General features: G+C 37.4%; 1 protein-coding gene across 29 annotated transcripts in view; it reads right to left on the bottom strand.

The window, feature by feature from the left end:
- The window catches only part of DMD (dystrophin), a 984,302-nt gene that overhangs the window by 25,493 nt on the left and 944,927 nt on the right, over positions 1-13,882 (bottom strand). For 19 of the 29 annotated variants that reach the window (XM_083438913.1, XM_083438923.1, XM_083438924.1 and 16 more), the window contains 6 exons: positions 12,900-13,066; positions 11,367-11,478; positions 9,992-10,128; positions 9,048-9,086; positions 2,960-3,025; positions 1,982-2,047 (listed from right to left, as the gene is read on the bottom strand). In XM_083438913.1, the coding sequence (XP_083295039.1) occupies positions 1,982-2,047; positions 2,960-3,025; positions 9,048-9,086; positions 9,992-10,128; positions 11,367-11,478; positions 12,900-13,066 (587 nt within the window). The remainder of the gene's footprint in view (positions 1-1,981; positions 2,048-2,959; positions 3,026-9,047; positions 9,087-9,991; positions 10,129-11,366; positions 11,479-12,899; positions 13,067-13,882) is intronic. The other 10 variants (XM_083438919.1, XM_083438939.1, XM_083438936.1 and 7 more) reach the window with 2 other exon arrangements.

Below are 13,882 nucleotides of genomic sequence, written 5' to 3'. Positions count from 1 at the left end.
GGCAGCGTGCTGTGAAAACGTATGTATCAAAGAGTAGTACAGAGTTTGTCTCGGCTGCTGGCAGAAACTCAGAATTCAGTGTATTAAACTGATTACAACAGAACAGTTCAGTCCCCATTTTTTTACATATTATTAGGTACATTCTGCTAAAATTTAGGCAGAAGGGAGAAAGTGGCATATCAGCAAAGTGGTCAAATCAGTTGCTTGGTGCCATCTGTCTGAGAAAAGAGGTAGATAATTTGTTATGGATGAGTATGAGCAATAGCAAATAGGTAGAATGAAATCTTCAGCTGCTGTCAAGATAATCTTATCTAAACTGAGTTCCCAGGACCCCTAGCACCCCCGTTTGGGAGGTCAAGATTCCTACCTCTTGGGTCAACAGTATTGTCTAGGTAGGGATGTTCTGGAGCCTCCAGCTTCCCAGTGATATTAAGGGTCTCCTATAACCTAAATACAGAGCAGCTGGCATGCACCTCACCAGAGGAGCAGTTCATTCTTCCATTTTGAATACAATGTAATATGATGTGATCTTGTGTATAAGTGAATTTTCCCTCACTTGTTTTTGTTTTCCTGTTCCTCTTCACCCCAACTGCATACTATTCTATCCAGAAATTAGAAATGTCATGTCCAGGTTTTCCTTATGCCTTCGTTTGTCCCACTGCCCTAAGGCTTTTCAACTGGCTCATAAGTGTATGGCTGTTACTGAATCACTGCTGAAGACACCTCTGCAAGGTGGCATTTATGACTGGTACCTTTTTAACACAAGGCACCTGCAACTTTATCAAATGCATGCTGAGAGAAATTCAACCTGTGAAGCATTTTGAAATCAAGAAGGAAGCAACAGTTGTTTTTGTGCAGGTGTTGGCAACTAATAACCTAGTGTCCTTCGTAATAAACTGCATATGTGTAACCAAGGTTAAGCTACTGTATGCCATATCATTAAAGCATTGTCTTGGATTACAGCCAGCTCCTCTATTTTTGCTTTGCATTTGTTGTGAAAATTAGTTTAGCAGAGTTTTATGCAAGGTTGTAATTTTGTGCACCTTTTATTACTAGGTTATATGAAATTTTACACTGGCTATTTTAAAATAAAACCACAATCAAGATTAAGTTGTGGAGAAAATAACTAGTAAGACAGAAATACAACACTTATATCCATGGAGAGTTACACCTGGTCTTTGTGCTTACACATCTGTGGGAACCGCAGGCAGGAGGACATAAGAAAGAGGCAAAAGTGCTGCAAAGCCAACTGGGAACATGTATTGCTTAACCATTAGCTCATTCATGCATAGGCGCCAACTTGTGAGGGAGATGGGGGAGGGCAACGTCGTGTCAGGATGGTGGAGGAGCCAGGAACATGGCGACAACATGGCTTCAATGGCTGGCAGGTCCTCCTCCTCTTGCCGCCATTGGCTGGGCGTAAGCTTTCCCCTCCTACCCCGCCAGGGCAGGAGGAGGAAAAGGAGCTGGCCATGGAAATATCGCCACGCTTGGCTCCGTGCTTGGCCCTGACCTTTTAGAACACTGGAGGCACACCCAAAATATTTGGGGCCCCAAAAGGGTTAGGCCCCCAGGAGTTGAAATTTCTGCATTCATGTGAACCTCTGATTTGGTCAATTGTACCATGAGTAATGCACATTATTCTCCAGAGGAAGCAATAGAATGGTTCTCAATTGCAGTTCTTTACCTATCACACTTAGTGACAATAGAACTATGTTGGATAGAAGCCTATGTTTGCTCAAGCCCATGACTTCAACCAGGACAAAGTCTGGTGAGAACAATTGAGTTGTTGCTTATGGTGGCAATCCTGAAACAAACAATACTGAAATATGCATTCTTTATGTGATTTTTGACATTAGTTTGGCAATACTGTCTAATGTGTAGCATTGTTAAGAATTTTAATTTTAAGAACTTAGGACAGATCTGAAATCACATATGCAATATAAAGTTTTCCATAATTTCATAGAGATGGCACACTTACATGCTCTCATTAGGAGAAATGCTATCATTCAGGTACGTCCCATTGGTGTTCTCCATTTCTGCTAGCCTACAGAGAAAAGAAAGTATCATAAATATCTCTAAGTAGTCTGCCTTAAAATGTGACACAGATAACTGTAACAATCAGCACAAATGGTTCTGAAATAATAGCACCCACACCCCTGTTCTTTCCCTTGGCACTAGTTGTTAGGCTGCTCAGCAGTCATATCTAAGACTAATTGCTTTCACTATAAATGACATGTAGAAAAAGTTAAGTTTTTTTCACTTTAAAAGATTACATTGTACTATTCTTTGCTATACGCACCCACTCATGTTTCTCTCGCTGGGGCAGAAAAAACTGTAAATATTAGAATTTAGCTTCTACTCTGATATATATGAGAGGAGTCTTCCAAATGTGTGGTATACTAATAGTGTATGATTATTTTTCAAAGCAGTCATTTTCCTCCCCTATAATATTCAGAAGCTGTATTATTAAGCTGTATCACTTTTGATACGTGCACTAAAATTGACACATCCTGGACAGATATCGCTATTTTGTAGTACATGGTCACTGCAGGATTCCACTGAAGCATACCTCTGGAAAAAAGAATGTATAATGAAGTTCTGAGCACAAACTCAGAGTTAGATGTAAGCAAGAGCATGCTTTGGCAATTCCTATTTTAAGTGAGTTGTATGTACATTCTAAATATCATGCAGTCATTCTGCATGCAAGTTAGTTGGCAAGCTGATTAGAAGAAGTTAGTAAACATGTATACCTTCCATCCTTGGAGCTTTTAATAACCCTAGCATCGTTTGTTAAAGTTTGTGTGGTGTTGGACATTATAATTCCAATATTTAATTTTTTGCATATTGCCTTGGTCCTCTTTTTGAAAAAGGTTGAGAAATATAATTAATGATGGTGATAATTTAATAATTGTTTCAAGGAAGATTTGCCTAACAAAGATTTGTCCCCATCTCGTACCTGCTAGCATAATGTTCAATACGTGAATGGGTATCGTCATGTGAAAGCTGAGGGGACGAAGCAGGCCTATAAGGCAGAAAACACTGATTAATCACACAAGTAATAATCCTTAGAAAGAGAAAAACCACCAAAGTTGTTATTGGCCTCACTGCATCTAAGAAACATCACATTTAAGAGTTGCAACCCATGTTGCTTCCTCAACCTACCTGTAAAAAACATTTAGTGAAAATAGACTCTTTCAAAAGTTTGGGGATTTTTCAAAACCAGACAATTGCTGTTATGTGAAGAGCTTCTTGCAAAATATTTGCTATAAACATACTTTCTTCCAGTGCTATGTTTTCTCATAAAGTCTGTTCAAGTCTGTATTATGTTCAGACTTTGTTTTGCTCTTTTTCTAAGCTGCATTTCCTGTCTACAATATTGGTTCATCAAGGAGAAGACACCTGAAAATTTCCAAATTTATTCCAGCCCTCCCAATCAAGGGCTCCTCCAAACAGATTATCAAAGGGAAGGTGATGAGGTCCTTGCATTGAGTACCTTCCCAGAAAGATGAAGAGCTCAATGCGGGTGGAGATGAGCTTCTATCCTGAAGCTGCCCTTGCAGTTCTCTGAATCAGGTTTCAAAGCCTGACACTGCAACAGCCTGTTCAGAGTGCTGCATATAGTGTGCTGTATAAGCTGTATATAGCAAATACACTCAAAGGAGGATAAAAACACACACACCAAAACGTGTAAGTGCTTGGGGTGCATTTGTAATTGCCACAATGGAAGTATTAGATCTGTGTACCAGTATTAGGAACACTAATGCTTCTGAATCCATTACTATTCAAGCATGAACAAACATTCTACCATCGCTGCCGCCACATCAATGGGGATTCTTTGCAAGAGCAGGCTCAGTATTGTTTAATTCTCAAGCCAAAATCCAGTTGGGGTAAAGATCCTTCAAAATGTCGCTGAATAGCTTCAGGTGAATATTCCCCACCCCCCGGGGTTTGCCAGTGCTGCTATTGAGTTCTGTTTGCCATTTGTATGATGAATTAATCTATCATTAGACTTTTTTTCTTTTAACCAGGTGTGTAAATGACCTCTGCTGAAGTATTGGCATTTTTTAAAAAATATCGTTGGCCTGCAGTATGTTTAGCATTGGAAAATTGTGCATTTCGGGGTAGTCTCAGGTTTTATTAAGAGACTGAGAAAATTTATTCTCACTTTAGTTTTATATGGGGAACCAGCTATAGTATAAAACTATGTTTCCCAATAACAACAAGAAGTTGTTGTGGTTTTTTCCAGGAGAAGTGATAGACCTATTCTCAGCCATCTCAAATTTCCTTACACAAAAGTTTGACATGCAACTTAACATAGTTCTTTCAGATCTCACCACTGCATTGTATGAGATAACTTTGTAATATAGACCAGGTCATTTTTAAAAATATTGCTTGGTAGTATTTTAATAGCAACACTTCATGCATTTTACTACTCTGATACATCACATGTGGTTTTTTTTAACTGTCAGAACTCAGTTGCATCAAACAATGCCTCTTTTTCTCATAAGTTAAATTGCCTGTTTAATGTAAGTATTTGTTATTCCCTCTCTACATAAATTTCATAGCTTTAGGAGAAAGCAGACAAGACACTTCAGAACCGGATTAAAGCATGAAGAGACAGAATCAAAACTGTTTTACAAAATTATAAATAAGCATATTTTACTTCTAGCAACTTTTCTTGTTTTATATGTAAGCAAATACAGGTTTACAAATTCTGCAAGTATGTAACCTACATGTGGCCTATAGTTCTCTCTGTTTCAAAGAGTTCAAGTTTTCTTTTTTTAATCAGTGGAAAGAGTTCTAGCTTTCCCTTTCATGTCAGTGGCTGAAGCTGCGGAACTGCCCCCTTCTTGAAGTGAAATGGGATGATTTGTCTCACATGCCCATAATGATGGGCAAGAACCAAGTATTCCAGGAAGGAGGGAAGCAGTTCTGGGGGGGGGGGGAGAATGGGAGTGGCTTCCATTTGGAAATCAGTAATAGTAAGTTTTGTACAGTGTTAAGTAAAGTATGTTGTATTGCCTAATTCAGTCTCCTTTAATATCATTTTTATAAAAAAATTGAAGCAGCAGATACTCTATTGTAAAACAGTGAATCAAAAACAAAGCTTGGTGTTTGAACTTCTGAAAAAGCTGTACACAAGTATTTGAATAGTACTGAATTCCAAGCAATTAAATAAGGAGGATTATATGCTTCAGTGAACATTATTTCTTCATGTTGTAGGTGAAGCTTTAAAAAAATATGTCCCCCCCCCCCCCACATTTTCAATAATGCACCAAAGAGAAGAGATATAGAAGAGGAACAGATAGAGCTGAGTGGAGTAGATAAAGAGTCTCATAAGAAATGCTTCAATCTGGTTTTGGGGATTCTCTCCATCCTACAGCTCATCCCTGACACATCACTGATTTAACAATGAAGTGTGTACATTTAGGCAAGGGAAGCCGTAGCACTAGAGAAAGATCCAAACAGAAACAAGTGACTCAGTAGATATGAAGATCTGGTAAAGATTTGCTGTACAAACATTGACTATAGCATAAATTCCTATCCATCACTTGGAAAAGTGATGGAAATGTGGAATGGGTAATAATTTTGCTTAAAGTTATTGAACTACAACAAAGTTCAAAGCCAAAGATAAGGTTTAGATCAGCAGAAACAGAAGAAAAGCCTCATTATTTATTCACTGGTACACTGGATTCCTCAGCTCCCGAATGTGAATAGTGTGTTGTTATTTTTATCACAAATGGTCACAGAACAGTGGTTTCTAAAATTGCCTTTGAGAAAAGATTATGTGCTGTCTTTAAAAACTTGCAAATCACTGTAAGCCAAACTTATTGGTACAGTAAACCAGATTATAAATATAAACTAAATAACAGGTATATTATAAATACTTCCTCAAGCAGTTGAAGTTGTTGAATCTTACTGGATGTCAGCATTGTAGTTAAAGCAGCTACTACTAAAAACACCAATTTAGAAGATTTATAATACAAAAAACAGTAACCACGTAATCAGTTGCTTGTACAACAGGTTTAAATAATGTACTGTAGAAAGGCTCACCTGTTGTATGTGCTTTCAGAACACCAAAAACTATCAAACTGAACTATGCCCAAGCAGAAAAAGAAACATCAGCAATAGTATTTGGATATATAATATCCCACAACTTCATCTGTGTAAAAACAGTAGTTGTTGGAACAGATTTAAAAAACCAATGAAGGCAATTTATAAGGCACGTCTAAGAATCAAAAGATGACTTAAGACTGCAGAAATCTCAGTTGCTGATACTCTAGCCAGATTGTATATCTGAAGAAAGGAGAACCAGTGTCACAGATTAAACACTGCTATTTTTCATTCTGAAACTAAAGGAGTTTCACTAGTGATTGTAAATATTAAGAATTCTGCTGTTCCTTTAGAAACCTTTTTCTGGAATGGCCAGAAAGAAATGTCTGATGATATTTGTATTTATTAGAACTAGATGAAGGAATTAAATGGACATAATATTCATTATTAAGGAATCATAAAACAAGACCTAAGGATAGAAATACTGAATGCCATACAAGAAAATCATCGGGGAATTGAACAATGCAAATCAGGGTTTCACAAGCTATTTCTTGGCCAACCATGTGCCATCAAATTGTAGACTTGACACAGTTATGTACTGGATGTTAAACTGACAAGAAATAAAAGCGAGAAGGAACCTGTGTCATTTCCGGAAATTCCACAAAAGAAACAAGGTACTGAGATGCCTCTGACTACAAAGAGAGGTAGTTTGATACAGACATTTTAATTTAAAAGGAGAGATACAATAATAGTAGACTAAACTAAAAAGCCAACTAAAAGCCAACTTTTAGTTCAGAATGAATCCACTGATGTCTCTAGCTCATTTTCTCTTCTATCCTGCTAACTGCAAATAAATAGTTTGTTCATAGTTTTAAATCAAAGTCCCTGTGCAGTGCATATGCTAGGTGAAAACAATGACTGGCTGGATGCAGACAGCAGGCCAGATGCCATTCGCCCAATATATATTTTTTATGTTTTGTTGTGTAAAAAATAATGAAGTTTAATTATGTCTTCATAGGCATATACTGTAACTCAAAAATTATTTTGCGCGAATTTTAATGAAAATGCTGTGAGGCTCTCATATTTTTGCTCCCCATCCTTAAGTGAGAATAACAAGTGATCAGCCTTCCTCCCCTGGGCTAGTCCTATGATGAGGCAGAGTGAAGAAACTGCCTTAGCCAACAGATGCTGGGGTAGGGGGAGTGGCCAGAACTATGAGTGTCATGTGGCATGCCTTGTACTTGCTACACTAGCCTGCTGCCCTCAAGTGATCCCAGCCCCCTCCCCAGTTCCAAGGTTTGAAGAAAATCTAAGGAGTGTTTCGCTACTTAAATGTTGAGGTGCCCAAAGTGCCTTGCCTCACAGTGACTGAACCAACATCCTTCCTGTGGCCCTTTCCTATAAGGGGGGTGGGTGGGTGGGTTGCTGCTGGAGCAGTGCAAAGCCAGGCCCTGGTGACCACAGGTGTTTGTTTGACTAGAAAGGCGAGCCAAAATTAATGTCACCACTAAAAATGTAAGCTATTCTTAATTCACTTGTAGTTGAGTATTCAATAGAAAACAGGTCACAGACCTAGCAGTAGGTGTGTACTGGCATTCAGTCTACACAGCTCTTCAAATACATGCAGCAAAAACCAGGATGCTCATTCATTAATATTATGTGCTGCAATCCTAGACAATTTATCTGGGAGTAAACCCACTGAATTCAACAGAACTTACTTTAGTGGTACATTTATAGGATTGCTTTCTAAGAGAATGCAGTTAGTCTTTACAACAGTATGTTCCAAATATATACTGTGAATTAATTGTAGTTCTAGAGCTGCTTATTTTAGTAATCACTTTTTGCAAGGAAAGGGCAGAAGCCCTTTAGTAGTGTTCATAGACTAATATTAGGCTTCCTCCACTAATATTTAGCAGACATATGAATTAAGTAGCACAAACAAATAAGACAAATCTTAAAGTTATGTTAGCATCAATGTCAAGCTGATAGTTATCTAAAGTGGATAGTTATTCATATCTGCAATTACTGAACTAACTTGTCAGTGAATTCATGCGGCCTTAAATTAATAAGAGATTTCTGCTGAGAAATAATAGTATCTTTGCTCCTGAAACTTCAGGCACAATTCATCCTAAATTGAATAAGGTTAATGAAAGTACCATTAAGCTTCAGTGGGAGGAATCTACATGCATGGAACGCTCGCCACTGAAACAAAATATTGGAATATGCTTTGTGTTGGATGGATCATAACCAGACCTCTGACAATATTGAAAAATATTGTTCATTCTCAATAATACATTGTAATTGCACTTACAATATACCAGAATCTTGTTACTGCTTAGGAGGGCAGAAGCAGAACTTCTGCACAGACACTGCCCATCTACAAGCTCCTCTCCATTCATTTACACTGAAGGCAGATGCCCCCAAAACCCATAGGTGCCAGTCTGGCTTCTCCACTGAAATGAATGGGAGAGCATGCATGTATCAGATAGCCAAATGTTCATTTGATCACACATACATCTGGACTAGGGCAACTGTGTGTACATAATGTTAAATAATGACCTTAAAAGTAAGATCCATGGCATATTTCCTTTTCCTCCAAAAAACCAATAATCAAATCTCAAAGTTGCTTGTTTCCCAACCAACGATGCCTACTTTAATCCAGAAATTCAGATATTTAATGTGCATGATTCCGTATGAGGTAGGATTGTGCAACCAAATCAGAAGTTAACTTAGATTACTTATACGATTCAGTTTTGATGGACTGTAACTTTGAATACAGTGTCATGTACATTTAATGAAGTGCAGGAAACCCTACTGGTATACCATTCCATTGATTTAGACTAAATTTTTGTTTTAAATTTTAACCAGGTGGGGAGGAAGGAGGGAAATGGACATATGTTAAAAAACAAAACTCAACAGAAATTAAAAACAAATAGTGAGAGAACGCAACAGCAGAAGCAATAGCAGCACACTTTGGCAAAAGTACTCACGCAGAATCTACTGGCCAGAAGTTGATCAGAGTAACAGGACTGCAAGACAAAAAATGAGGAGGTGAAGAGAGAGGCAGAAAAAACTTAGCAGCAAAATAATTACAGAAAGTTTAAAAGAAACCCAAAAACAAGAAAATCCAATAGACCAACATGAATGTCCATGGAAAGCAGCCAAAAATATGCAAAATAAAATATTAAAGTGAAGGATAACAAGCTGTAGTGCAATTGCTATTAAATCATGTAACTATTAACTAGCAGATGATAGGGAAAGAAAAACTCAAGACATAATTTTTGGGTCATCATCTCTATGGGAAGAAATATGGAAAAATGTAGGAAGTTTACAGTATAAATTTATAATTAAGCAAAATTAATAATTCATAGAATCACAGAGTTAGAAAGGACCAAGAGGGCAATTTAGTCCAACACCCTGAAATGCAGGATTTTTTTGCCCAATGTGGGACTCAAATTCACAACCCTGAAATTAAGTTTCATGCTCTACTGACTGATGGTTCTATATCTGATAAAAGTATTATCCATATCAAGAGAAAGCCAATGAATGTTGACTTCTGCTTATCTTAGGGATGGAGAATCTGTGGGCCCCCAGATGTTGCTGGACTCCAACCCTATCAACCCAATGATGAAAGCTGTTGTCCAGCAACATCTGGAGGGCCACAAAATGACAACCACTTTAAATACTTTCAAAATGACAACTACTTTGAACACTTTCAATGCAATCAATAAGCTCACAGGCATTTTTCTTTTACTAGTTCAAGTTTAACTTGTAGCAATTGAAACGTCAGCTTGTATATTACTTTCAACCAAAATAAACAAAAATGAAAGAAATGAAAGTGGCGTTATGCAGTTAGGAAGTAAAGGGATCAGGTGCCAACTGGGCAGCTCAGAGAACTTAACAAATGAAAAAAATATTTATCTGCTTCACTCACGTTTCCATGTTGTCTCCCTCCAACACTGTTTGCACAGGCAGGTAGCCCATTCTTGGGTGTTTTGCAAAGTATCTTTTTGTTCGGAATTTGTTTTTCAATACCTTGGCAAAGTCACGAACATCTTCTCCTGAAGTAGTCTGGAAGCAACATATTAATGGTATCACTTTACAGGAGAAATCCAAATATTTGACTGGCCTCTTCCACCAAACCATAAACATTTACCATTATGCATTAGAAGTGCATGACAACTTACTTCAGCAGCATGATTTGCTTCCCATGATCTAGCGATTTGCAATATATCAGCAAATTTGTTCAAAAAAATGTATTCATGAACATGAGGCTGTTAATGTACACATTAAATATTTACAAAAAACAAGTTTGCCAGGTCTGTGATAACCCATAATTTTGTATGTGGCATGTACCAACACAGCAAAATAGGTAGTACAGGAGATTGCTGTGTCACAGTAGGAACAGAATAGAAAAGTAGCAAGAGAATAATCTCCATTTTTATAGTGAAACTGTATTCTCGTAATGTTCAATAATATGCACCCCATAATCAAATATATTGTTTATCAGATTTTTATTTTTATATTGACCTTATTAACAAAGTAACACAAAAAATCACTTCTACAAAACAGATGCTGCTCTATATATTACATTTGTTTTTAAGGGAGATTTTGTTCATTTGCTAGGAAGAAGCAAGTAGAAACAGTCGGCTGTATTATATAATCCAATTCTCTTGAGTTACAATTAGAAGAAAGTGCTAATGCACTTTATGACTTTGAAGATTAACAATTTTCCCCTTCAGTTTGAAAACAACAACAACAACAACACCAGTTGTTCAGACATGTTTTCACTACACCCTTCCTTGGATATGTATATCGGTACAATCATTATCTTAAGTCTAGGTGGAAAGAGATAGATAGAATAAAGCACTTGAGAACTTTGATTAAAAGCTGGCGTATACCACTGATTTTTATTTATCGGCCACATTTGGATGAATTTCTCTTGAATTCATAAGCTGAGATACATAAGCCTTTTGCCTGTGCACACAGTCCTGTTATGACAAGCTTCAATAAACTAGGAATTCTTTAATGAACCATAGTTTCCTCTTTTGGCCAACCTTGGAAAAGTATGGATTTAGTTGTTATGACACAGCAATATATAAATAATAACTAGCAACTTCCAATTATTATTTATTCCTGTTATTTTCACTGGATATAGCAAGATATTCATGCTTTAAAAAACAGTTTTGTGAAGGATGATTTAATTTAAAAAGGAATACTGCACAATGCCTCCACTGTCTTACACAAACAAATGATTTCCCCTCCTCTTCTCTCCAGAATTTGTATTAGGAAACACTGGTGTCACTTACCGGTGTACAATATTCTACCATTGGGTAGTGCATCTTATGACCTTTTGCAACTCGCCCAGAAAAGAAGCAGCTTTGGCAGATGTCATAATTAAAGTGCTTTAAACTTCTGTACCTGGAGAAGAAGAAAATACAAATTCAGCACTCGTGCACCAAATTTTGTTTCGGGTGTAAAGTAGGAGAGCATTTTCAGTGGCTACACTCAGACTTAAGAACTCCCCTCCTAGAGAAGTCAGACTGGCTCCATCCTCGTCCTTCCAGCAGAAGGTGAAGACCTTATTTCAACAAGCTTTTAGGAACTGCTGTTTTTTAGGAAAGGGCTGGTGCTGGGATGTTGTTGTTGTTAATTTATTATCATCTGTATTTTTACTTGATTTTAAAAATATTGTTTTAATTCCGTCCTTCATCAGCTGAGGCTGGTAAATTTGCTGCAGTCTCTCCTAAATAGAGACAGTCTAGCCACAGCCCAACAATGGTAATAGTGGGGAAAATTTTAGATTTGGTAATGTGAATCCATATTCTGTAGTCTACAGATTATGACATAAGAATGCAGTAATTAATTGCAGCAAGCAACCTTTTATCCTGTTGGGTGCTTGCAATAATTATGAGGTCTCATATAAATTAAATAAATGCTTACTTTTTATTTTTACATTCTTTCATTTAACCACCCAGTACTTTATATTAAACAAAAGTACCAGCAAGAAGGAAGTGCTCTTGATTTCATGTGATGCAGCACACTCATAGTAATCTATCTGAGCTTTACACCATAATTCCAAAATGTTCCTTGTCAAGAGCTCAGTGGTAAGACAATGTTAAGATTGAAAAATGCAGGGACCATACAAAACTGTTATTAGGGGAAAAGTTGATAAAACAAGTCTAAGCATAACTGAAAATAGTATTTACTTAACAGCAAAGTAGATTCCCAACGGGTATACCAACCCATAGTTACTTGGCAAGATGTCGGCTTAGATTCATTGCTATAGTAAACACACTGTTGAGATCCAGGTCTCTAAGCACATCAATAGAATTTCCATATTCGGGGTTGACATGTCTCTTAAGGAGACTATAGACTGAGCAGATTAATTTTTTTTAAATGACATTACACAATGGTTTTTCCAGCAGGATTTTATTTCATTTATGTTAAGCAACTTCTTCTAGGAACTTTTTTGTATCCAGCAAGTTATCAACTACGTGTTTTACAAAAATGTTCATGTCCTGCTTGTGGGCTTTCAATAGGTATCTAGTTGGTGAGTGAGAGAGCAAAGTGCTGAATAAGATCAATGCTTGGTCTGATCCAAGATGGTTCTTCTAATGGTCTTAGGTATCCAAACAGCATGATTACTTTTACAGAACAGAAGGAATATTAAACAAGCATTTCTGTTAAGGAGGCTGCCTTTAGGAGATGAGGAAATTAATACACAGTGCCTTCTCTGCACACCCATATTACGCGCTGGAAGGAAGGATTCAGTGCTCATATATGACCTCTACAAAGAGTAGTAATTGATGATGCATTTAGTTCATAATATAACACAGTACCTGAATCCAATTATGGGACACTCCTTACAGATGTTGCACTTGGCTTGGTGTTTGGCAGTTTCAGCAGCAGCCACCCTATGTAAAACTGGCAGCCATACCATGGACTGTGGTTCAAGTCTCATCCAATCCAGAAAAAGGGCTGCCTCAATTTCAGGTTTGTTATTGGCCTATGAGAGAAAGGAGATTACATTACAGGACACAGGGAAAACTTTCATTTTACAAGTAATTCCCCCCTTTCCAACCAAGTATATTTCCCTTCATCTAATTTTCAGATGGTGACACATTTGTTCCACCCACCCCCACACGTATATGTGTATATTCCTCTTCCCTCCCTTTATAACTAACTAAACTAACCAACCAACCAACCAACCATAAATGTGGGTGGGGGGCATTTGTAAGGGAGAACTGGGAGGTGAAAAGAGGATCTACTAGAACCCTTCCGATATCCATGAATTCTTCCATGGAAATCTTCCATCAACTGGGGTTATATATATATATTTTTTTTAACCCTGATGGGGAGGAGCAGCAGCTAAAAACAGCATAGGGAAGCATTTGCAGGGAAAATCAGATGACACTCTCCCTCCTTTCAATTCATCCCTATAAAGTTTCAGGAAATAAAACATTGGTTTTGAAACACATTTTCTGTCAGGATGTGAAGCTTTGTCCTTCATCAGACATAAGGTATTTTGCGTAGGTATATTTTGTAAACCTGCATCAAGAGATGAGTTTTTGTCTTCCATCATGTATTCCTATGTCCGCCCCCCTCCCCAATGATATCACTGTTCTCAGTTTCTAAGGTCAGTTGCAAACTAATACAGACTTTACTGTTGCCCTTGAAACCAACTTTTAGCTCTTTTATCTTGGTGCTAAATGAAATAGCTCATTGTGTCCTTAACATTTTCTCCTTCCACTTAAATCTCAGCATACACATGCATCTAGGATCAGTGTCTTCTTTTCTGAATTATTCTGAAGAGTATATAAGG

This window comes from Podarcis tiliguerta (genome assembly GCF_965153285.1).
Source record: "Podarcis tiliguerta genome assembly, chromosome: 4".
Lineage (NCBI taxonomy): Eukaryota > Metazoa > Chordata > Lepidosauria > Squamata > Lacertidae > Podarcis > Podarcis tiliguerta.
The sequence above is the reverse complement of the archived record's forward strand: the minus strand, read 5'-3'. Positions and strand labels throughout refer to the sequence as shown.